This window comes from Hemitrygon akajei, chromosome 5 (assembly GCF_048418815.1).
Source record: "Hemitrygon akajei chromosome 5, sHemAka1.3, whole genome shotgun sequence".
Classification (NCBI taxonomy): Eukaryota; Metazoa; Chordata; class Chondrichthyes; order Myliobatiformes; family Dasyatidae; genus Hemitrygon; species Hemitrygon akajei.
This window is the reverse complement of record NC_133128.1, coordinates 17,900,446-17,926,200: the sequence shown is the minus strand read 5'-3', so window position 1 is coordinate 17,926,200 and position 25,755 is coordinate 17,900,446. Positions and strand designations below refer to the sequence as shown.

General features: G+C 43.2%; 1 protein-coding gene across 2 annotated transcripts in view; it reads left to right on the top strand.

Moving 5' to 3' along the window:
* Window positions 1–7,339: 7,339 nt before the first annotated feature.
* Window positions 7,340–25,755, top strand: part of setd4 (SET domain containing 4) — a 67,320-nt gene continuing 48,904 nt past the window's right edge. For both annotated transcript variants that reach the window (XM_073044901.1, XM_073044902.1), the window contains exons 1-6: window positions 7,340–7,955; window positions 12,705–12,800; window positions 16,341–16,378; window positions 18,495–18,583; window positions 19,457–19,886; window positions 24,426–24,600. In XM_073044901.1, coding sequence (XP_072901002.1) covers window positions 7,877–7,955; window positions 12,705–12,800; window positions 16,341–16,378; window positions 18,495–18,583; window positions 19,457–19,886; window positions 24,426–24,600 — 907 coding nt within the window. In that variant the 5' untranslated portion in view covers window positions 7,340–7,876. The remainder of the gene's footprint in view (window positions 7,956–12,704; window positions 12,801–16,340; window positions 16,379–18,494; window positions 18,584–19,456; window positions 19,887–24,425; window positions 24,601–25,755) is intronic.

The window sequence follows — 25,755 nt, the reverse complement described above, 5'->3', positions numbered from 1 at the left end:
CTCTAATGAATACAATCCAAGAGCCGGAGATAAGTCTCCAAGAGTTGGAGACCTCTTTCCAGAAACAGAGGGGCTCCTTGTGGCAATACAGGACTAGTAGTTAACACATGTAAAAAATCAAAAATACATAATAAAAGACCAACAAATTCAAGCCGATAAATGTCGAAAATGCCAAGAAAATACTGAAACAAACCAACACATTACAGGATCCTGCAGCAGTTTAACACAATCTGATTACTTACACCGGTACAATCAAGTGCCAAACATCAGTCATCAAAATTTAGCTTTAAAATACAAACTCATGAAAGAAATTATATCTTACTATAAAAACACTCCTGATCTGGTTCGAGTCAGATTATATTATATTATATTATGTCCGGTCCGTTATTACAGATAGGACAATCCATAATAACCATCTGGATATAACAATACAGGATAAACAAGCAACAAACAACTTATTTAAATTATCGCCATTCCAAACACACGTAATTTAGAGAAATTGATAAGTGAAAAACACTAGAAATATGCTGAATTAAAAGAGGAAATTGAAAGACTTTGGAACAAGACATTGTCCCGATAGTAATATCGACAACATTATTATCCTAAAGGGACGACACAGTAGCACTAACACAGCTACACAGCAATATCGATGCAAATCTACACAGCAATATCTTTATAAATCTACACAACAATATCTATTTAAATCTACACAGCAATATCTATGTAAATCTTCAGAAAGCCACAATATTAAGCACCACTAGAATTGTCCGAAAGTTCCGAGCAATTGACAAATGAGCATGCTTGGCTGTGCCTGTACCTCAGGTTTTACCAGCTTGAATTGAAAAAAAAATAAATTAAAATATAATAATAATAATAAGTAAGTAATAAATATTGAGAACATGAGATGAAGAGTCCTTAAAATTGAGTCCATCACTTGTCGGAACAGTTTAGTGATGGGGCAAGTGAAACTGAGCGACGTTTTCCTCACTGGTTAAGGAGCCTGGTGGTTGAGGGGTAAAAACTTTTCTTGAACCTGGTGGTGTAAGTCCTGAGGATCCTGTGCCTTTTTCCTGATGGCAACAAAAAGAAGAGAGAATGGCTTAGGTGGTGGGTGTCCTTGATGAGCGAGGCTGCTTTCCTGTGACTGTGCTCCATGTAGATGGTCTCAAAGGCTGGGAGGGCTTTCTCTGTGTTGGACTAGGCCACATCCACTACTTTTTGTAAGATTTTCCAGTCAACGGTATTGGTGTTTCCATTCAAGGTCGTGATGCAATCAGTCAATATACTCTCTCCCTACACATCTATGTAAGTTTGTCAGAGTTTTAGACGACATGTTGAATCTTTGCAGACTTCTAAGAAAGTAGAGGCACTGCTGTGCTTTCTTTGTACTGTCACTTAAATGCTGGACCCAGGAGCGATCCTCTGAAATGATTACATGAAGGAATTCAAAGTTGCTGACCCTCTCCACCTCTGATCCTCCGATGAGGACTGGCTCATGGACCTCCTACTTCCTGTTCCATGTAAATATGCGCATTGGTGGGGAGAGCTCTTCGTATGATGGACTGGGCTTTATTCATCACTTTTGTTAGACTTTTCTGTTCCTGGGCATTGGTGTTTCCATACCAGGCCTTAGAATAGTCTCCACTGTGCAGCTATAGAAGCCTGTCAAAGTTTTAGGTGATATGCTGAATCTAAAGCTTTAGAATCTTTGAATTGTAATAAAGAATGACGAGCACATAATGACGAAGAGTTAATCAATTTAAAAATAATCTTTCAGCTCTCCTCAGATATGAAAATCTATAAATCCTTTTCTCAGTCTCCTTTAGTTTTATCTAAAAAGGCCTTTTTCAGTCCCAACAGCAGACTGTAAATGTGAGATATTGAACCATTGTCAAAGGATTTCAGATTTAAAAATGTATCTATTATATTCTTATCTGGACTAGTAGGAAATGTATGTAGTTGGGATCTTAAAAAGTCTCTAATCTGTAAGAATCGAAAAAAGTGAGTATTGGAAAGGTTAAATTTCGTTGAAAGTTGCACAAAAGAAGAGAGTTTACCTCCATCAAACAAATCCTGAAATCGTTTAATACCTAATCTATACCATTCTTTGAAAGATAGGTCAATTAAAGGTGGTTTAAAAAAACAATTAGAAAAGATGGGACTGGATAGGGAGAATCTCAATAAACCAAAATGTTTTCTGAACTGTAAACAAATCCTCAAAGTATGTCTGACCAGCACAGTCTTTATTACAATTCAAAGTGGTACGTAGAGTTCATATGTCTAAAGACAAGCTCTCTCATTCCTACGCAGATATTTCCCCCTACTGTGATAGATGTACTAATGGAGTGGCCAGACTAATTCATATGTTTTGGACATGTCCGAGCCTTGAAAAATTTTGGAAAGATGTATTTCAAACTTTTTCTGTACTTTTCAATGTTAGTTTTAAGCCCAATCCCTTGACTGCCATGTTTGGTATTCTTGAGGATAGTATTACAAAACTGAAGCCACCTAATTTGCGGGTATTGGCCTTTATGTCTCTTATGGCCAGGAGGGCGATCTTGCTCAAGTGGAAGGAGGCTGCCCCGCCCACTCATGTTCAATGGCTATCTGAAATTATGTTGTGCCTTGATCTAGAGAAGATTTGTTGTTTAATTTCTGATTCTAAACATGATTTTCTAATGCTATGGGGACCCTTTCTGCATTATTTTCATAACCTATGAACTGTTATTAAAGTATGGATCTGAGCCATTATTATTATAATATTATATGGTAAGGTTTTTTTCTCTTTTTTTCATCAACCAGCTCATTTTGGTAGTGGGGGTAGATTTTTTAAATAAAATTCAATTATTCTATTTTATTTCATTCATAATTCAATCTTTTTTTCTACATGATTGATTTGGAATATGGGATACTGTGATTTAAATGTAATTCATATTACTTGTATTCCTATGAATTTTGTATTTGTATTCATGTAATTTATATAATACTAATAAAGATACTGAAAGAGAATCTTTGGAATTCTGTACTCCTAAAAGCTGTGGAGGGTAGGATATTCGATATATTTATGACTGAGAGAGATAGAATTTTGGTCCAGGAGGGATTATGGGAACCAAAGTGGAAAGTGAATTTGAGGACGGGTTCTAAGTGGCCATAATGTAAATGAAAGAGTAAAGCTTTTGGGCTGAATGGGATACTTCTATCCCTTAAATTATGTATTAGTATTATGTCAATTATGTATAAAAATATATCTGCTCTGCCTCCTGGCTTCTAAGAGTGCTACAATCTGACATATTTTACATTCTAAAAGTGCCCATTTGTTGTGCTTTTAAGTTTAATCAAGAAAGTAACATGCATTGTACTCAAGCAATATAAAAGAAACATGAGGGAACCCTATTCTTTGACTGTTTATGGACTTGTGACCTCATGAGTCCATAACCAGGCTCTGCTGAGCAATTGAAAGTACACTGTTTACAATTGCTTCCCTCATTTATTCTTAGAACGTACATACCTTCCCTATCAGATTCTGAGTTTCCCCCAGGAACTCTGGTGAAAAAAAGCACAGTGCTTTTTTAAAAAAAAATTATTGACCCAGCATGGAATAGACTCTTCTGGTCCTTTGAAACTAGCAAACCATGATTTAACCCTAAACTATTCACGGCCATTTTACAATGACCAATTAACCTATCAAAACAGTATATTATTTTTTGGACTGTGGGAGGAAACCCACACAGCCACAGGAAGAACGTCCAAACTCCTTACAGAGAAGCGATGGGAATTGAACCCAGGTTGCTGGTACTATAAAGTGTTGTGCTAACCACTACGCTACCGTGCTGTCCACCTACCATGTCATTCAAAGTTCAAAGTAAATTTCTTATCCAAGTACGTATATGTCACCATATACAACCCTAAGATTCATTTCCTTGCGGGCATTTACAGGAGAATTTTAAAATACAATAACAATTATGATAACTATATGTAAACAAGTATATCAACGTGCAAAAGAAGACAAATTGTGCAAACTCAAAATAAATAAATAATACCAAAAACGTGCATTGCAGAGTCCTTGAAGGTGAGTGTATAGGTTGCGGAATCAGTTCAGTGTTAAGCTGCGTGTAGTTATCCATATACTTCCATCTATTTCTGACTTTAGTATTTCAGCTTTAACGTAAAAGCTGATTAATGTATATCAGAATGTTTAGGCTTTAAAGTGGATGATTTAATTGATGTTCATTTAAGTTTTCAATGTAAAAGTTTAATGACGCCGTCATCTTGATGATTCACGCTCGGTGCTGTTAAAAAGTAACACACACAAAATGCTGGAGCAACTTAACTGTTTATTTTTTTCCATAGATGCTGCCTGGCCTGCTGAGTTACTCCAGCATTTTGTGTGTGTTGCTTGGATTTCCAGCGTCTGCAGATTTTCTCTTGTTTGCTGCTGAAAAGAAACTATTTTTCCATGAATTTAGGAAATTTGGGAAGTTGTAAAGCTTGTTGATTTTAAGGTGAAACCATTGCAGACAAATAGTGGATGATTTTTGTCCGGAATGAGATCCCACTTTCAACAAAGCTTCGGGGATAATCTATATTTAATGCTTTTAAAAAGCTGAGGGAGATATTATTGTGGAGATCCTTTTAACCCTTCGAGAGAGAGAGTTTGCACCTTCACTATCATTGCAAAGTGCATTATTGTTTCTGTTTTATTGCAGGAAAAATGGCAATAAACTTAGAAAAACCTGTAGCATGCAATTTTCTTTGAGTGATTACGTATTAACCAGAATACCACAGCTGACATGGAATTGGAACTGGTTTATTACTGTCACATGTGCCAAGATACAGCGAACGGTTTGATTTGCGTACTGTTCATATAGATCGGATCATCACCCTGTAGAACAGGATACAATAAAGTCAGTGCAGAATAAAGTGAAACAGCTACAGAGAAAATGTAAGTACAGGTAAACAATAAAGTGCAAGATCATAAGCAAGGTAGATTGGGAGGTCAAGAGTCCAACTTATCATACTAGCAAACTACATGCTCCATAGAGTTAGAGAGCACAGTGGACTCTATAACTCTATGGCCTATCTAGTCTGTGCAGAACTGTTACTCTGCCAAGTGGCATTGACCCACACCTGGACCATGGCCGTCCATACCTTTCCCATCCACGTACCTGTCCAAATTTTGCTTAAGTGTTGCAATTGAACCTGCATCCACCACTTCCACTAGCAGCTCATTCCACACTCTCACCACCATCTGAGAGAAGAAATTCCTTTCAAGGACCTGTATGTCCAGATCCCTCTAATTTACTGCACTCCTCAATATTCTAAAGCTCATTCTACTCTGGTTTGTCCTCCCAAAGTGCAAAACCTCACACTTATCTCCATTAAATTCTACCTATCATTTTTCAGCCTATTTTTCCAGTTGGACAAGATCCCACTGCAAGCTTTGATAACCTTCTTTGCTGTCCACTACGCCCCCATATAAGACCATAAGCTACAGAGCATAGATGAGAGTATAGAGACGAGACCATAGAGAGAGTACAGAGGAGATTTACTAGAATGTTACCTGGGATTCAGCACCTAAGTTACCGAGAAATGTTGAACAAGTTAGGCCTTTACTCTTTGGAGGGTAGAAGGTTGAGGGGGGACTTGATAGAGGTATTTAAAATTACGATGGGAATAGATAGAGTTGACGTGGATAGGCTTTTTCCATTGAGAGTAGGGGAAATTCAAACAAGAGGACATGAGTTGAGAGCTAAGGGGCAAAAGTTTAGAGGTAATACAAGGGGGAACTTCTTTACTCAGAGAGTGGTAGCTGTGTGGAATGAGCTTCAGTAGAAGTGGTAGAGGCAGGTTCGATTTTGTCATTTAAAAAAAATTGGATAGGTATATGGACAGGAAAGGAATGGAGGGTTATGGGCTGGTAGGTGGGACTAGGTGAGAGCAAGCATTCGGCACAGACTAGAAGGGCCAAGATGGCCTGTTTCTGTGCTGTAATTGTTATATAGTTATAAGCCATAGGAGCAGAATTAGGCCACTCAGCCCATCAAGTCTGCTCCGGCATACCATCATGGCTGAACCCAGATCCCACTCAACCCCTTCTCGCCTTATTCTTTGATGCTGACAGATGCTGAAAGTCAACTTCCGCCTTAAATATACCCACTGACTTGGCCTCCACCGTAGTCTGTGGGAGAGCATTCCACAGATTCACCACTCTCTGGCTAAAAATTGTCCATATCTCTGTTCTAAAAGGTTGCCCCTCAATATTGAGGCTGTGCTCTCTAGCTCTGGACAACTCCACCATGGGAAACATCCTCTCCACATCCACCCTATCTAGTTCTTTCAACATCCAGTAGGTTTCAATGAGATCCCTCCACAATCTTCTAAACTGCAGTGAGTACAGGCCCATCTTGGTGTCATCTGCAGATCTAGTTTACCCCATTATCATTCAGATGTTCGATATAGATGACAAACAACAATGGACCCAGCTCCGATCCTTGTGGCACTCCACTAGTCACAAACCTTCAGTCAGGGAGGCAACCATCTCCTACCACTCTCTGGCTTCTATATTTATTTAATTCTTTTCCCACATAAATTGATTAAAAGCAAATTTAGGGAAGTGATTTGTGAATTCCGTAAGGGATAACTGCTATAACCCAAATGGATATAACATAGCAGTTGACTGTGATAAGAGTTAAGCAGAGTGGGTGTGGATTTATGAGAAGAAAGGGAAAAACAGCTTTGCCTAATCTGAAGTTCACTGAGGAGGGGGCAAACAAGTAGATTGGTACATTTCGATTTCCAGGAGGCTTTTGATTGGTTTCCACGCAGGAGGTTGCCTAGCTAGGTTAGAGCACATGGAATGTACTGACATGGGTTGAGAATGGATTAGCTTCATTTGTCATGTAAACATCAAAACATGGCTTGCATCAAATCAGCGGGATAGTGCTCGAGGCAACCTGCCAGCAGCACTATGCTTCTGCAGCCAGTGTAGCATACCCACAACCTACTAACCGTAACCTCTTTGGAATGAGGGAGGGGACGTGGGAGCACCCAGGGGAAGCCCACGTGGTCACAGGGAGAAGGTACGAGCTCCTTACAGACAGCAGCAGGAATCAAAGCCCCACTGGTGATCGCTGACTACCAACCCGCATGTCTGCAAGTGTCCATAATCCTCTGAATCAATTGGTGCAATTGGGAGTAACACACACAAAATGCTGGAGGAACTCAGCAGGTAGGGGAATAAATAGTTGTTAATTTCATGCCAAGACCCTTCATCAGGACTGGAAAGGAAGGGAGCAGAAGGTAGGGGAGGGGAAGGAGTACTTCTTTCAGTCCCGATGACGTTACTTGGCCCGAAATATCGACTATTTATTCCTCTCTATAGATGTTACCTGACCTGCTGAGTTCCCCTAGTATTTTACGTGTGTTACACTGGATTTCCAGCGTCTGCAGAATCTCTTGCGTTTATTGATTCCTAAAGGATCCGGTTGTCGCTGGGATAAGTACTGTTCACTGCCCATTGTTTCCTTTGGAGATTAATTTAACGCAGGGCATCACACCATCACGTTCTCCTGCCGGTGGCGGCGGCGCCCTCGGCCGGTCGGAACCGAAAGCAGGGACTGGGGACGCCGTTGTGCTGGAGAAGGCCCGAACCTCCCCAGTTCTCGCAGTAGTTACTAATGCTTTATGAACAGTTGGAGGTTGAATCTTAGCAAAAGAGCCGTTGTAAGCGGCGCAAGCTTCTCTCCAACGAAAATAAGTCCCCCCCCCCTTGATTTCGCCCTTATAGGAAAGAAATACACGTGCTGAAAGACATTGGCTGGCGAGGAGGGGCTGGAGTTTCCGCATCAATGCAAATTGCTTCGACACTCGAACCACCATGGCCAGACGGAAAGGTCGGGCTCACAGGAGAAGGAAGCGCCGACAGGGCGAGGAGACACGCGGAGCAGATGTTGGAGGTAAAGCCCCAGATGGATTGATTGACGCGTGTCATTTAGAGCGGTTCCCCGGGGGCTTTGTCGCTCTTTGCCCCGGGGGTTGCGGCTCCGGTCCTGGGGCTGCGAGGCCGGGTGTAAGCGGGGCTGCCTGCGGACCACTTCTTCCCCTCGTTGGGTTGCTAAACTGGCGTAGCACCGCCACCTATTGACCGAACGGATGGCGGGTTTCCAGTTCAATTTATTATCAAAGTACCCGTGTCATCATATACTACCCTGAGATTCATTTTCTTCTGAGCTTTCATAGTAATTACAAAGAAACACAATATAATCGGCCAAAAAAAAAAATGAACACAACAAGACAACAAACTGTGCAAACACAAAAAGAGAAAAAAGCATAATCAAGTCAAGTCACTTTTATTGCCATTTCAACCATAACTGCTGGTACAGTGCATAGTAAAAATGAGACAACGTTTTTCAGGACCATGGTGTTACATGACACAGTACAAAAACTAGACTGAACTACATTAAAAAAAAACAACAGAGAAAGCTACACTAGACTACAGACCTACACTGGACTGCATAAAGTGCACAAAAACAGTGCAGGGCAGTACAATAAATAATAAACAGGACAATAGGGCAAGGTGTCAGTCCAGGCTTCGGGTATTGAGGAGTCTGATAGCTTGGGGGAAGGAACTGTTGCATAGTCTGGTCGTGAGAGCCTGAATGCTTCAGTGCCTTTTCCCAGACGGCAGGAGGGAGAAGAGATTGTATGAGGGGTGCATGGGGTCCTTCATAATGCTGTTTACTCTGCGGATGCAGCGTGTAGTGTAAATGTCTGTGATGGCGTGAAGAGAGACCCCGATGATCTTCTCAGTTGACCTCATTATCTGCTGCAGGGTCTTGCGATCCGAGATGGTGCAATTTCCAAACCAGGCAGTGATGCAGCTGCTCAGGATGCTCTCAGTACAACCCCTGTAGAATGTGATGAGGATGGGGGGGTGGGAGATGGACTTTCCTCAGCCTTCGCAGCTTTCTTTGCTATGGAGCTGGTGTTGATGGTCCAGGTGAGATTCTCCGCCAGGTGAACACCAAGAAATTTGGCGCTCTTAACGATCTCTACCGAGGAGCCGTCGATGTTCAGCGGGGAGTGGTTGCTCCGTGCCCTCCTGAAGTCAACAACCATCTCTTTTGTCTTCTTATTGTGTGCAGTTTTGGTCACCTAATTACAGGAAGGATATTAATAAGGTTGAAAGAGTGCAGAGAAGGTTTACAAGGATGTTGTCGGAACTTGAGAAACTGAGTTACAGAGAAAGGTTGAATAGGTTAGGACTTTATTGCCTGGAGCATAGAAGAATGAGGGGAGATTTGATAGAGGTGTATAAAATTATGATGGGTATAGATAGAGTGAATGCAAGCAGGCTTTTTCCACTGAGGCAAGGGAAGAAAAAAAGTAGAGGACATCGGGTTAAGGGTGAAGGGGTAAAAGTTTAAAGGGAACATTAGTGGGGGCTTCTTCACACAGAGTGGTGGGAGTGTGGAATGAGCTGCCAGATGAAGTAGTGAATGCAGGCTCACTTTTACATTTAAGAAAAACTGGGACAGGTACATTGACGAGAGGGGTATGGAGGGATATGGTCCAGGTGCAGGTCAGTGGGACTAGGCAGAAAAATGGTTTGGCACAGCCAAGAAGGGCCAAAAGACCTGTTTCTGTGCTGTAATATTCTATGGTTCACATTCAGAGACAGGTTGTTGGCTCTGCTCCAGTCCGTTAGCCGCTGCACCTCCTCTTAGTATACTGACTCGTCGTTCTTGCTGGTGAGACCCACCACGGTCATGTCATCGGTGAACTTGATGATATGGTTCGTGCTGTGTGTTGCAGCACAGTCATGGGTCAGCAGAGTGAACAGCAGTGGACTGAGCACACAGCCCTGGGGAGCCCCCGTGCTCAGTGTGATGGTGTTGGAGATGCTGCTCCTGATCCGGACTGACTGAGGTCTCCCAGTCAGGAAGTCTAGGATCCAGTTGCAGAGGGAGGTGTTCAGGCCCAGTAGGCTCAGCTTTCCAATCAGTTTCTGGGGGATGATTGTGTTGAAAGCTGAACTGAAGTCTATGAACAGCATTCGAACATATGTCTTTTTTGTCCAGGTGGGTTAGGGCCAGGTGGAAGGTGGTGGCAATGGTGTCGTCTGTTGAGCGGTTGGGACGGTATGCAAACTGCAGGGGGTCCAGTGGGGGGGGGCAGCAGGGTCTTGATGTGCCTCATGACGAGCCTCTGGAAACACTTCATGATGATGGATGTGAATGCAATGGGACGGTGGATGACAGTGTTGATTGTTTACAGATACTGTGTCTTTAAAATGGAAGCCATAGGAGATTGTGGATGCTGGAATATGGAATAACAGTCGAACTCCGGACTCGCAACCTGAAAACAAGATCTCGAATTCTGTACTCGCTATGATAGCACCCTGTAAACAAGGCCTCAAACTTTGGTCTCACTGATTTGCAAATCGGGGGGATTCATTGGAACTCATTCCTCCTGCCTGCACTGATTTCCGACTGCACTATCTCCACTCCAGAGAAATTCCCTTGGATTCATCCACATTTTGTCCAGATTAACTTATTCTTTGAACTGATGAGGGGTCCCTCATCTGAAACATTGACCAGTATCCCCTTTGGTTCTTTCTACAGATGCTACCTGACATCCATTTTCTATTTTATTTTTAATCATGTTGGCTTAGTTTTTATTATTCTGCCTGTTAAGTCTCGCTGGCTGAGCACATTCTCACTTTATAATTAACAACTGAACATGATCCAGAAGATTTATGTGCTGGTAACTTAGGGCCATAAATGTAAATAACTCAGAGTGTGGGGCAAGCTGCCAGCAGGAGTGGTGGATGTGGGTTTGATGTCAAAATTTAAGAGAATATTTTATTAAGTACATGAATGGGAGGGGTATAGAGGGCTATGATCCAGGAGTGGGTCAATGGGGCTAGGCAGACTAATGGTTCAGCATGAACTAGATGTGCTGAAGGGCCTGGTTCTGTGACGTAGTGTTCTTTGGAACAGCAAGCTGAACCAGATTGTCCTTCATCTCCGATCCCAACACCACGATCATTTCAATCTGGCCCGATGCTTAAATCGTCCAAACCTCAGCTCCTTCTTAGCTCTTTGGCACTTTGATACGCCCTCAGGCCCAGGCACCGCTGCTTCGATTACCCTACCTTCCTCATGTTTGGTTCTACTAAAAGCTAGCTTGCCTCTCTCTCTTTTCCAGTACTGTTAAAGGATCATGGACTCAAAACATTGGTGGTTGCTGCAGTACCTGCTTATTTCTGGCATTTGCTTTTTGCTTTGGATTTCCAGCATCTGTTGTTCTTTTCTTTGACTTTTGTCTGCCACATGCTTGCCTCTCTTCCTTTGTCTCACCATCTGCAAATTCCCTTTAAATGACATAGCACGTCACCATGTTGCTGGGTCTGTATGTTGGAGCTCCCTTTGTGACAGCACTGTGGAAATACCTTCACCGCTGGAGCCGTTCAAGAATGTGGTTGACTACCTCTTACTCAAACACAATTAGGGATGAGTAATAAATATTTTTTCTAGTGTTACCCTCATTGATTAATGAATTAAAACAATTGTTTTCTCAGTCCCTTCCCAGTTAAGAGGGAAGCAGAAATTATTTTGGTGCAGACATTTTGTTGGCATTTTCATTCCGGTGAAATCCCAGCCTGGCCAACTTTGCAGTTTATTAAATAATCAGTGAAATCTCATCCCAGAATAAACTGCTGCCTTTAAGAATATTCAAAGACTAAATACTAGCTTTATAAAGATAAGCTTTATGTGTCACATGCTATTTTAAATCCCTTGGTGCTGCTGTACCAGAGGATCCGGGCTAGGACCAGTACATAAATGCCATCACAAAGAAGGGATGGCACACCTCTACTTAGAATCTGCGTAGATTCGGCATATCATCTAAAACTTTGACAAACTTCTACCAATGCACAGCGAAGTGAGTCTGTGACTGTTTGCATCACGACCTGGTATGGAAACAGCAACGGCAAGGTCTACAGAAGCTGATGGATGGATGGATGGCCATCACAGGCAAAGCCCTCCCCACCACTGGGCACATTTACAAGGAGCACTGCCACAAGAAAGTGGCACCCATCATCAAGGGCCCCCACCATCCAGACCATGCTCCCTTCTCACTATTACCTTCGGGCCGGAGAAGGAGCCTTAGGTTCCACACCGCCAGCTGCTGGACCAGTTATTACCCTACAGCCGTTAGGCTCCTGAACCAGCATGGATAGCTTCACCCACCTCAACACTGAACTGATTCCACAATCCACAGACTGACTTTGAAGGACTCAACAGCTCATGTTCTCAGCATTATTTATTCACTTAAAAAATATTATTGGCAGGTTTTGCCCTCTTTTGTACACAGGATGTTTGCAGTCTTTGTTATACATAGTTTTTCCAAAAACTCTATCGTATTCCTTTATTTTCCTGTAAGTGCCTGTGAGAAAATGAATCTCAACATAGGGTATGGTGACACACACACACACACACACACACACACGTACTTTCGTAAATTTACTTTGAATTTTTACATTGAAACATATAGTGAAGTGTGTTTTTTGTGTTAAATCACTACATGGGAGAAAATGTTAATTTATGTTTGATGTTAATGGTTGCTAGATCAGAATGTTGATTTTTAATAGACTACTGTAACTAATACACAACATCTGTAATTAAGTGCCTTCTCTTTCGCAGTCAGCATCAGTCACGAGACGGTGTATGTGCAGCTGAGAAAATGGTTGAAAAGCGAGGGCTTCACGGGCTTCCACTTGGTGCCAGCAAGCTTTCCAGGTATGTACCTTTATTTCCCCCTACATATATGTCACCATATACAACCCTGAGATTAATTTCCTTGATGGCATTCTCAGTAAATCTATAATAGAATCATAACCTTAATGGAATCAATGAAAGACAGCATCAACTTGGGTGTTAAACCAGTGTGGAAAAAGTAATAATTATTGAGATGAAGAGTCCTTGAAAGTGAGTCTATTTAAAAAGTAGGAGCATTTCAAAGATGGGTTGAGTGAAGTTCAAAGATTTAAAGTACATTTATTATCAAAGTATGTATGCCGTATACAACCCTGAGATTCATCTTCTCCACATACAGCCACGAAACAAAGAAACACCATGGAACACATTCAAAGAACTCATCAAACACCCAACACACAAAAAAAAGAACAAGAAATGCAAATAGCAAAAAAAAAGCGAAAACACAGAATATAAAACAGCAAACACAAAGTCATTGAAACAGGCCAGGAATGTTCAGCTTAATTTTAGTGCTGTGTCTTTCATTGACTCCAGGCTGCAGAGCCTGTCTGCCTCCATCAAAATTGCACAGAATAGCAATAAAAGCAAGAGCAACAGGAAGACATAAACACATCATATATGAACTACAGAGTCCAGTCCACAAACTGTGTTGATTAACCCTTGCCCAAGACCCAAGACTTCAGTACCTTTCTCTGGCAGCAGGGAGCAAGTGGGAGAGAGAGACCAATCAAACACGGGTACCTTTCTCCGGCAGTGGCGAGCAAGTGGGAGAGAGACACCAATCAAACACGGGTGCCTTTCTCCGGCAGTGGCGAGCAAGTGGGAGAGAGAGACCAATCAAACACGGGTACCTTTCTCCGGCAGTGGCGAGCGAGAGGGAGAGAGAGACCAATCAAACACGGGTACCTTTCTCCGGCAGTGGCGAGCAAGTGGGAGAGAGAGACCAATCAAACACGGGTACCTTTCTCCGGCAGCAGGGAGCAAGTGGGAGAGAGAGACCAATCAAACACGGGTACCATTCTCCGGCAGTGGCGAGCAAGAGGGAGAGAGAGACCAATCAAACACGGGTACCATTCTCCGGCAGTGGCGAGCAAGAGGGAGAGAGAGACCAATCAAACACGGGTACCTTTCTCCGGCAGTGGCGAGCGAGAGGGAGAGAGAGACCAATCAAACACGGGTACCTTTCTCCGGCAGCGGCGAGCGAGAGGGAGAAAGAGAGGCTGGTCAAACACAGGCAGATGGTGCTGAGCACTTGCTTGCCTTCTGCGCTCGTCCTCGTTGATTTCAATCTTGCTCGCTGCTTCGATCGGCGAGATTGGTGAGAAACGGAGTCGATCACGGGCTCATGCCGTCTCTAGGTTTCTTGGCCTCCAGGCCGCACACTCTGCATAAAACCTCACTTCCTTGGAGACCAGAAAGCTTTTCACTCAATTGACCCAAAAAGATACCATCAAACTATAAATGACAGGTTCCACTAGTAGCAGAATTATATTTGAAACATGAAGAAGGAAAAGAAGTAGTTTCGTAAACCTGTCACCATCATCCCTCCTCAACCTCTAATATTTTAATTTTATTTATTATTTTTTTTCTCTGCTAGATTATGTATTGCATTGAACTGCTGTCTGCTAAGTTAACAAATTTCACATCACATGCTGGTGATAATAAACCTGATTCTGATTCTGACGCCTTGGTCACGTTGTTCGCTGGTGCCTTCTTCTTCCGACTAAAGTTATCCCCTTTGGTTCAGGACCCTCATGGTTGAGGGGTGATAACTATTCTGAATCTATTGGTCTAAGCCCTGAGGCTCAGAACTCCCCTCCCGTCCATCTTCTCATTAAGTATTAAAGGTACTGAAAGCATCCAGAGGAATTTCATCAGCCAGAAGGGGTGAATCTGTAGAACTTGTTGCTACCAAGGGCTATGGAGGCTGAGTTATTGGCAGTATTTAAGGCAGAGATTTTTTTAATTTTTGTTGTTTACTTAGTGATATGCCATGGTAACAGGCCCTTCCAGCCCAACGAGCTCGAGCCGCCCAATCACACCCATGTGACTAATTGACCTACCAACCCGTACATCTTTGGAATGTGGGAGGAAACCGGAGCACCCGGAGGAGACCCACACAATCACGGGGAAAATATGCAAACTCATCACAGGCAGCGGCGGGAATTGAACCCATGTTTCTGGCGCTGTAAATCATTATGCTGATTGCTATGCTACCACGATTCTTGATTGGTAAGGGGGTTGTAAGGGTTATGAGGAGAAGGCAGGAGAATGGTCAAGAATGACTGACTGGATGAGTGGACCCGATGGGCCCAATTCTGCTGCTTTATCTTATAGTCTTCTCTTATGATCAGAAACAAGGAGACGAGCTACAACTGCTGGATCTTGTGAATGCTTCGCCTGTAAACAATATTGCATGTTAAAAGTGTAACTGAGTATAGTTGGTCACAAACACGAGAGATTCTGCTGATGTGGGAAATCCACACAAAATGCTGGAGGAACTCAGCAGGACAGGCTGCCTCTGTGGAAAGGAATACAGTTAAAGCATAATTTGGTATGCCTCAGTTGTGGTAGTGTAGACAAGGAGATTTTAGACTTCTAGATGTTAATTTTAATTAGTAACCTACTCTTGTAGTTCAAAAAATGCTGGAAATAATCAGCAGGCCACACCGCATCTGTGAGAAGAGAGACAGAGCTAATAATTCAGAGTTAATGTAAAAAAAAAACAAGCCATTGGAGGAGCCTTCTCTCTCTGCAGATGCTGCCTGACCTACACAGTTCTTCCAGCAGTTTGCTATTTTCTCCAGGTTCCAGCATCTGCAGCCTCATGTGTTCCATTTCAGATCTACTGTCTGACCTGAAACCTAATCACTGTATCTCTTGTCTGTATGCTTTTATGCAGTGAGTTACTGCCACATGATTGGCTGGTCAGATATTTGCATTAATGAGCAGGTGTAACTAAGAAAGTAGCTATTGAATGTAGAATTTGATTTCTGTATCTGACATAAAAATTGGTACTGATGCTGACAGTGCAGGAACCTCATGATTTTGCAGGATTGCAGCTGAGGTCAGGTAGTGACAGTAGAGGGAGCTGTGCTCTCCGAATTCTTGTGTGCATTCAGAAATTGCTGCAGAAACAAAGTCAAGCTAACTACCATATGCACAAGTACTGGTGCACTGAAACACTCGTGTTGCCACACATTCTGCCGCCAACGTAGCATACCCGCAACGCTCTCGGCAGACCAACCAGCAACGAAACAACAGCAAAACAAGCTGTTTTCCACCCTCCCACCCACAGACCGTCCTCCAACTGCAGGACAGGACTCCAGTCTCCAGGCTTCTGGCATCGGCCTCCGGCTTTCAATTGACCTTTGGGGCTCCAGTCTTTGGTATCGACCCTCGGACTAGCCGGTGACAGGACCCTGAACTCCTGGCTCATCGACTGACTGGCCCTCGCGGCAATATGTTGTCTTTATAAATAATAATAAATGCAATTTCACTCATCTGCCAACATTCAACCCTTGCAAGTAATCTGTGAATGCTTGTGTTGTTTCTCTTCTTTAGGCAGTGGCAGGGGACTGATGACCACCAAAGCTCTCCAGGTCAGTCATTTGTCTTTCAGGAGTATTTTGCTCCCCCTTTCTCCTAGCCTTTCGAATGTCACTGTGATGATGTTGCTCAGTTTGATTGCCCTGTTACTCGGTACCAGCCCTAACCACATCCGCCTCTCTGCGGCAGACACTCGGGCTTAACCCTGACTTCAGACACTCACTGCGCGGAGCTTGCGGGCTCTCCCCGTGGCACAGTAGATTCTTCTAGACTCTAGAAGTTCAGGGTTTCCTGCCACATTCAGGTTGGTAGGTTGGTGCGTGATTTGAGGGATCTGAGAATGTGGGGAGAATAAAAAGATGGGTTTTAATGTGAGATTAGTGTAATGGGTGTTAGATGGTCAGTATGGATTCAGTGGGCCGAAGAGTCTGTTTCTGTACTCTATCTCTCTATGGCTTTTGAATATAAATGTAATTGCAGCAAGAAACGGACTGTAACTCTCCATCTTCCTCTGGTGCTTCCCCCCCTCCCCCTTTCTTTCTCCCGAGGCCTCCCGTCCCATGATCCTTTCCCTTCTCCAGCTCTGTATCACTTTCGCCAATCACCTTTCCAGCTCTTAGCTTCATCCCACCCCCTCTGGTCTTCTCCTATCATTTCACATTTTCCCCTCTCCCCACTACTTTCAAACTCTTACTATCTCTCCTTTCAGTTAGTCCTGACGAAGGGTCTCGGCCTGAAACGTCAACAGTGCTTCTCCCTATCGATGTTGCCTGGCCTGCTGTGTTCCACCAGCATTTTGTGTGTGTTGTAAGAAACGGATTAACTTGATTTTGGAATGTTTAAAAATTGCAAAGCAAAAGTTGTGAAAATTGTCACTTGACTCATACTTTTGAGAAATACTGCTTTGTGTGAGGCAAGCGTCTGTTTGGGATTTGTTTAAAGTCCAGGAAAGAGATCGGTGGATTAATCGTTGTCCAACGAAGAACATGGAGCAGTACAGCTCAGGAGCAGGTCCTTCGACCCTTGGTGTCTGTGCTGATCACGATGCCGAATTAAGCTAAACGTGGGCGTCGCGGTAGTGAAATGGTTACCACGACGTTGTTACATCTTGGGCCGGCAGAGGTCGGAGTTCAGTTTTGACGTCGTCTGTAAGGAGTTTGTACGTCTTCCCTGTGAATATGTGGGTTTCCTCTGGGTGCTCACCACAGTCCAAAGACATACCAGTTAGTAGATTAACTGGTCATTGTAAATTGTCCCATGATTAGACTAGTGTTAAATAGGTGGGTTGTTGGGCAGTGAGGCTCGTTGGGCCGACAGGACTTGCTCCATGCTATATCTCTAAATAAATGCATACACAAATAAATAAATACATTCAAGGTACATTTGTTTATTATCAAAGTACATCTGCAGTATACAACCGTGAGATTTGTCTTCCCCACAGACAGCCATGAAACAAAGAAAACCATGGAACGCATACAAAGAAAAACGTCAAACCCCCAACATGCAAAAAGAAGAACAAGTCATGCAAATGGCAAAAACGATCAAAGAACACAGAAAATAGATAAATAAATAAATCTGTTCTGCCTTGTCTCTCCGTTCCAAATCTGATCCGAATCAGGTTTATCATCATTGAAATACGTCGTGAAATCTGGTGCTTAGTGTTGGCAATATAATGTCACATATAAAATACACTGTAAGTTACAATAAGAAATATATATAAAATATATAAAAGTGCAAAAAGAGGGGAAAATAATGAAGTAGTGTTCGCAGGTTCTTGGACCATTCAGACATCTGATTGTGGAGGTGGAGAAACTGCTCCTAAACCAGTGACTGTATGTCTTCAGACTCCTGTGCCTCCCCCCAGCTGTACTGGACACTGAAAAGAGGGCTGAGAGGTGGGGGTCCTAAGTGACGGATGCTGATTATAGCTAAGCTGTTTGTTTTTTGTAATCCCCCTCGGACCTGATCCAGCAGCAAGGAGAAGTATTAAGTATAAGAAACGAAAACTACTTTTGCAGTTCTGGTGAATGGCCCTTGACTAGAAGCATTGTCTCCTTCTTCCCACACTGCCTTTGCTTAATCTCCCAGAGTGTTTCCAGCATGCCCTGTTCTTATTTTGGATTTTTGGCACCTTGCTTCAGCCTACATTTGTTCTTGTTTTTCATTCAGCCCGGAGAACTTGTTATTGCTTTACCTGAGAAGTGTCTGCTCACCACCAGAACGGTCCTAAGGAGCTACTTGGGTGAATACATTGAGAGGTATGTTGATCCCAGTGAAGCAGTATTTAATCTCATCATTCACTGGAGGTATTATTTTAAATATCAACTTATTTCATTTGATGGGTTAAGTACAGTCAATCAGACAGAATCATACAGCACAGAAACAGTGCCTTTTGGTCCACCTTGTCAATGCCACTGTGATGCCTTGCCATTCTAAACCCATTTGCATGCATTAGGCGTGTATCCCACTCCCTAGCTCTAAACTTACCAAACTTACTAAACTTACCAAAGACCTACGTACATCACGGGCAAAGCGCTCCCCACCGTCACCTGCACGCCCATTCCCACCACTGAGCACACCCATAAGGAGAGCTGCCACAAGAAGGCAGCATTCATCATCAGGAATCCCCACCGTCCAGGCCAAGCTCTCTCCTTGCTGCTGCCATCGTGCAGTAGGTACAGGAGCCTTGCGTCCCACACCACCAAGTAGCAGGGGCAGCTATGACCATACAACCGTCAGGTTCCTGAACCAGCTTGGGTAACTCCACTCACCTCAACACTGAACTCATTCCATGGAGTCGCTTTCAGGGACTCTGCAACTCTTGTTCTCAACATTTATATGGCTTTTTGTATTTGCACAATTTATTGCTTTTTGCACATTGGTTCTTTATCCATCTTTCTACTTACTGTGAATGCCTGCAAAAAAGAATCTCAGGGTACTTTGAACTTCTGAACTTTGGATAGTTTGGAGTACATTCATTATGAAAAATTGGCTCCTGAACTCCAACAATGACTACACTCCGAAGGTAAATTTGTTGTTAAATCTTTTGAGACCTTGCTGATGCATGGAGCTCAGCGTTCTTTTCTTTTTGATGTTCTACATTTGTTGAAATTTTAATTTATTCTTCCCAGGTGGAAACCGCATTTGTCTCCTCTCCAAGCCTTGTGTACGTTCCTCATCGCCGAGAGACATTTTGGGAGCCGGTCTCCCTGGAAACCTTATATCGATGTCTTGCCAAAGTCGTACACCTGTCCAGTGTATTTTACAGAGGGCTCAATAAGACTGCTTCCTAGCCCTTTGATTAAAAAGTTCTGGAAGCAAAAGAATGCGGTCCAGGAACTCCACCTTTCTTCCAAATGCTTCTTCAATTCTTTGCAGCCCTTGTTTTCTGAAAGTGTGGAGAACATTTTTACATATGATGCCTTTTGTTGGGCCTGGGGCACTGTGAATACCAGGACAATTTATATGAAGCATGAACAGAGCGAGTTCTTTTCCAGAGAGCCCGATGTCTATGCTTTGGCACCATATTTAGACCTGCTGAACCACAGACCTACTGCTCAGGTAAGAAGACAGAAGAAGCTATGCTTAAATATCGATCATCTCACAGGAAGCTAAACAAACATAATGTCCTAACCTCTCTCACTATTGCCTCTAAGCTGTCTTCCTTTTAACTTAGCTATGGCTCCCCTTTGGTTGACAGGGCTTTCAGTTCTTTGCTTTCTCCTCCCTCTCTCCCCAGGCAGAGAGGGCAGAACATACAAACTCCTTTCAGAGAGTTATGCTACCATGCCACCCGAAAAACTGAGGGGCTTCCTCATCCAACCTGGCCCCTCCCTGTCCAGTCGTGGAAGAACGCTATGTTGTGGCCATTCCTTCTAGTGGCTGCATCAAGCTTCAGTGGGTTCTTCAGCATGTACTCCTGCAGCTGGGAATGTGCCAGTCAACAGCATTGCTCCTTGCAGCCTGCTGTAAGAGTTACGTAACGTTCACACATTCCTGCTGTAAGAGTTAGATAACGTTAACGTTCACCCGTTCCCGCTGTAAGAGTTACATAACGTTCACCCATTCCCGCCGTAAGAGTTACGTAACGTTCACCCATTCCCGCTGTAAGAGTTACGTAACGTTCACCCCTTCCCGCTGTAAGAGTTACATAATGTTCACCCATTCCCACCGTAAGAGTTACGTAATGTTCACCCACATAATGTTCACCCATTCCCACCGTAAGAGTTACGTAATGTTCACCCACGTAACGTTCACCCATTCCCGCCGTAAGAGTTAGATAACGTTAGCGTTCACCCATTGCCGCTGTGAGAATTACGTAACATTCACCCGTTCCTGCTGTAACAGTTAGATACGATTGACCCGTTCGTTCAGTTGGTGACCTTGCAAAAAAAAACCCACCATCCAGGCTGTGCTGTCTCTCACTATTACCATCATACAGGATGACAAGAGCTGTTGGTCCCACACCACCAGATTCTGGAAAAATTATTGCCCTACAATCATCAGGCTCCCGAATCAGTGTGAATAACTTCACTCACCTCAACTCTGAACTGATTCCACAACCTATGGATTCACTTTCAAGGACTCAGCCACTCATGTTCTCAGTGTTCTAATTTTCTTCTTCTGACTTTTAATGGCAGTTGGCAGTTGAACTTAAAGGTGTATTCCTGCCACCAACTGGACTGAAGTGTGTTGTAGAGAGTTGGGAAATAAAACCCCTACTAGTTTTTTTATCAAATGAAAACTAAATTACCCCAAAGAGCCCTATAGATTGTAAACAATGAAAGACAATATTCTGAATTAAGTTAAAGTCACTTCTATAACTTATTAAGGTTTTAAAATGAAAACTAAAAGCCCCTAAAGCTAGTAGTGCAGCCTGCATTTGCTTTCTTTTAACCTTGTATGCTTCACATTGTGAAAAAATCTGTTCAACTGGCTCATACTGAGGGTTTTTCTTTCTGTCAGCAAATAATCTTTTCATTCTGGTCCTGAAATCCTTGGCAGAAGGTTCTGCAGTGGTTTTTCAAAGTTTCTAATAAATATATTATCAAAATATCTATAGTTACTATATGTAGCCCTGAGATTCACTTCCTTGTGAGCAATTACAGGAAATAATGTAATTTTATTATTATTTCATATTATTCAGTATTATTTTTTCCCCCTTTTTTATTATTTGTGCAATCTCATCTGTTGCTTATTGATTGTCAGTCTTTGTTTATGTATAGTTTTTCATAAATCCTAAAGAATTGCATTTCCTGTAAATACTTGCAAGGGGGTGAATCTCAGGGTTACAAATGGTGGCTTATACTCGCTGTACATACTTTGATAATAAGTTTACTTAGAAACTTTGAAAAACCATTGCAGAACCTTCTGCCAAGGATTTCAGGACCAAAATGTCACGATCACTTGCTGACAGGAAGAGAAGCTCTCAGTATGAGCCAGCCTGAGCCGTTGGCCCATTTTCTCCTAGCAACAGTTTCCAGAGCATGGGGGGTGTTAGCCAGGACCCGGTCCAACGGCCAACCAAGGCTCACTACTCTGCATCTCACCTAGAGAAACGAGTGTGAGTGGGAAAGGAAAGCACACGCGGTAGCAGAGACCCGGGGGCCGGTGATTCAGCAACAGCTGTTCACATTTTTTGTGGCCCCCTTTGTTAAGAAAAGTGGCCTATAATCTAAAAAAATGTAATCTAGCCACAGTAATGGGCGTTGAGAGATGTTACCACGGGCTGCATTCTGCAAAGGAGCAAAGAACAAATGGAGGATGGGTTTAAGAATTGCTTTAGCTGACAGTGATGATTCCACACGAGGGCAAACGTGGAATGCTGGCTTCTGCAAATTGGAGGGTTAGAAGTGATTGCAGGGATGGAGGAGGTGGGGGCAAGGTCTTTGAGAGAGTTAACCACAAGCTGGAGAGTGCAGCGTCTCCGAAGGCAAAGAGATGATTGATGTATTGGGTTTAATTCCAGGTTTATTGTCATGGGTGTAGGTACCCAGAGAATGAATGCCATGAAAACGAGCATTCAGCAGCGGCAGCACAGAAAGTTACAAATTTGCAAACACAGATTTCATAAACTTAAATTCACACACTCAGCAGTCCTCATCGAGGGATCAGCAGTGGGGAAGGGTGAGCAATTTCACGTTCCTGGGTGTCAGTATCTTGGAGGATCTGTCCTGGGCCCAACGTATCGGTGCAGTTACAAAGAAGGCATGACAGCAGCTACATTTCGTTAAGAATTTGACGATAATTAATATGTTACCAAAGACACTCTCAAATTTCTACAGATGTACTGTGGGGAGCATTCTAACTGGTTGCTTCACCTCTTGGTATGGGCAGGGGCAGGGGCTACTGCACAGGATCAACAGAAGCTGCAGGGAGATGTGAACACAGTCATCGCCATCATGGGCACTAGCCTCTCCAGCATCCAGGAACTCTTCAAAGAGTGGTTCCTCAAAAAGGCGCCATCCATCATTAAGGACCCCCTCATCACCGAGATCATGCCCTCTTCTCATTGTTGGCATCAGGGAGGAGGTACAGAAGCCTGAATGCACACGCTCAACAATTCAGGGATAGCTTCTTCCCCTCTGCCATCAGACTTCTAAGTGGATATTGAACCCATGAACACTACATAGAACATAGAATAGTACAGCACATTACAGGCCCTTCGGCCCACAATGTTGTGCCAACCCTCAAACCCTGCCTCCCGTATAACCCCCCACCTTAAATTCCTCCATATACCTGTCTAGTAGTCTCCTAAACTTCACTAGTGTATCTGCCTCCACCACTGACTCAGGCAGTGCATTCCACGCACCAACCACTCTCTGAGTAAAAAACCTTCCTCTAATATCCCCCTTGAACTTCCCTCCCCTTACCTTAAAGCCATGTCCTCTTGTACTGAGCAGTGGTGCCCTGGGGAAGAGGTGCTGGCTATCCACTCTATCTATTCCTCTTAATATCTTGTACATCTCTATCATGTCTCCTCTCATCCTCATTCTCTCCAAAGAGTAAAGCCCTAGCTCCCTTAATCTCTGATCTACCTCACTTCCATTTTATATATATATATATATATTATAGTTTTTATCCTTATAATGTATTGCAATGTACTGTTGCCACATAACAACAAATTTCACAACGTATGCCAATGATATTTAATCTGATTCTGACATCAGTTGTACATAACTTACACAGCCCAATAATCAAAAGTAATATAACAACATTAACAGACAAGAGAAAATCTGCAGATGCTGGAAATTCAAGCAACACACACAAAATGCTGGAGGAATTCAGCAGGCCAGACAGCATCTATGGAAAAAAGTACAGTCGATGTTTCGGGCTGAAACTCTTCAGCAGGACTGGAGAGAAGAAAATGATGAGGAGTAGATTTAAATGTGGGGGGGGGGAGGGAGAAAGACAAGTTGCTAGGTGAAACTGGGAAGGGGAGGGGGGGAATAAAGAGCTAGGAGGTTGATTGGTGTGTGGTTGAAGAGTCGGAGAGCTACAGCGATCATGGAGTATTAACATTTGGTGAAGGAGTTGAGACTTATCAGGTCTTGCCCTTCCCCATCTCTGTGTGGGCCTTTTGGCTCACGATGTTGAGCCGACCTTTTAACCTAATCTAAAATCAATCAAACTTTTTGTATGACGCGCACTCTGATCAATCCAATATTAATGTCCCGAAAAGTCCAAGTAATGTATTTGATCCTTTATTAGCAACTAGCAAAACATAAAATCTTGATGCGACATTAAACGTACTTAAGTGGACTTGAGCGAAATTAAGCGGTCGGTCAACAGAAGATATGACACCCGACAGACCCCAGAACAAGTCACGAAGACGTAATTAAACCTTTGGCTTTTACCACGCCCCACCCATGTGACTAGATCAACGCGCAACTCAGAATACAATGCAGTTAGAAAACAGTTCCGTGGCTGTTACATCGGTGTGAGTGCAAAGTCATCACGGTGCTGCCAAACTGACCCACTGGAGTTCTGCTGGTTGGTTCAAGAACCGAATGGTTGAGTAGCTGTTCATGAAGCTGGTGGTGCTGTACTTCAGGTTTCTGTTCCACCTGCCCATTTGACTTGTATTTCTCATGTCATCAGGTGTCGGCTGCCTTTAACCAGCAAAGTAAATGTTACGAGATTAGAACGTTAACAAAGTGCCGGAGGTATGAGCAGGTTTTTATCTGCTACGGTCCACATGACAATCAGCGGCTTCTCTTGGAGTACGGATTTGTAGCTGGCAGTAACCCGCACAGCGTGGTGTACGTTGACAAAGGTGAGGCTGTTGCACCTGAGCTGACGCAAAGGTGAATTTGTTATTCTTCCACTCTCCAGTCTTCCACTGCCATCCACCCCGCTTTTTGGACCATTGGACTACAAGACGTAGGAGCAGAATCGGGCCATTTGGCCCGTCGAGTCAGCTCTGATATGCCATCATGGCTGATCTATCCATTTTCTATTTCCTGCCTTCTCCTGTAACCTTTGACACATTTACTAATCAAGAACTTATCAATCTCTGCTTTAAATATACCCAATGATTTGGTCTGCACATGCGTCTGTGGTAATGAATTCCACTGATTCAGCACCCTCTGGCTGAAGAAATACCTCATATCGGTTTCTAAAGCAATGTCCTTCTATTCTGAGGCTCTGCTGTTTGATCCCAGACTCCCCCCTTTAAAGGAAAAATCCTCTCCACATCCACTTTATCCAAGGTTTCAATGAAATCTTCTCAGCGTTCTTCTAATCTTTTTCTAAGGTTCTTCCCTATATCCAGTCTCCGTTCAATAACTGAGGCTGAGAGACCTAGGAGACTGTTCTGTGCATGAACTGAACCCACTTTAGGAGAACAGATGCTTGATAGTAGTTTTAACCCAACTCATGTAACTGAATGTAAGTTTCACCTGTCAGTTATGACTTATCAGTGGACTACATAACAGAATAAGGTCCTGCAGTGTGCAAAACCAATGACATATGTGCTGCTGTGCCTTCCCTTTTATCTTGTTAAGGTAGAGATGAAGATTAGCTTTCTTTGTCACGTGTACATCAAAACATACACTGAAATGTGTTGTTTGCACCAACAACCAACATAGTCTGAAGATGTTCTGAGAACAGCCCACAGTTGTTCCCATGCTTCTGGCACCAACAGAGCATGCCCACAATTTACTAACGCTATAACCTGTCGTCTTTGGAATGTGGGAGGGCTCTTTTCAGTAAGTATTGTGATTCTCTACTTGCCCCTTCACCGTGCTGTTCTGTGATTAGTAGCTCCAGTTTCCTCTTGCGTTCCAAATGTGTACAGGCTAGGGTTAGTGAGTTTGTAGGCATGCTATGTTGGCACTGGAAGCCTGGTGACTCTCGCGGGCTGCCCAGCTCAATCCTCGCTGAATTAATTTGGTTTAACATAATTGGCGCATTTCACGTGATGGTGGAA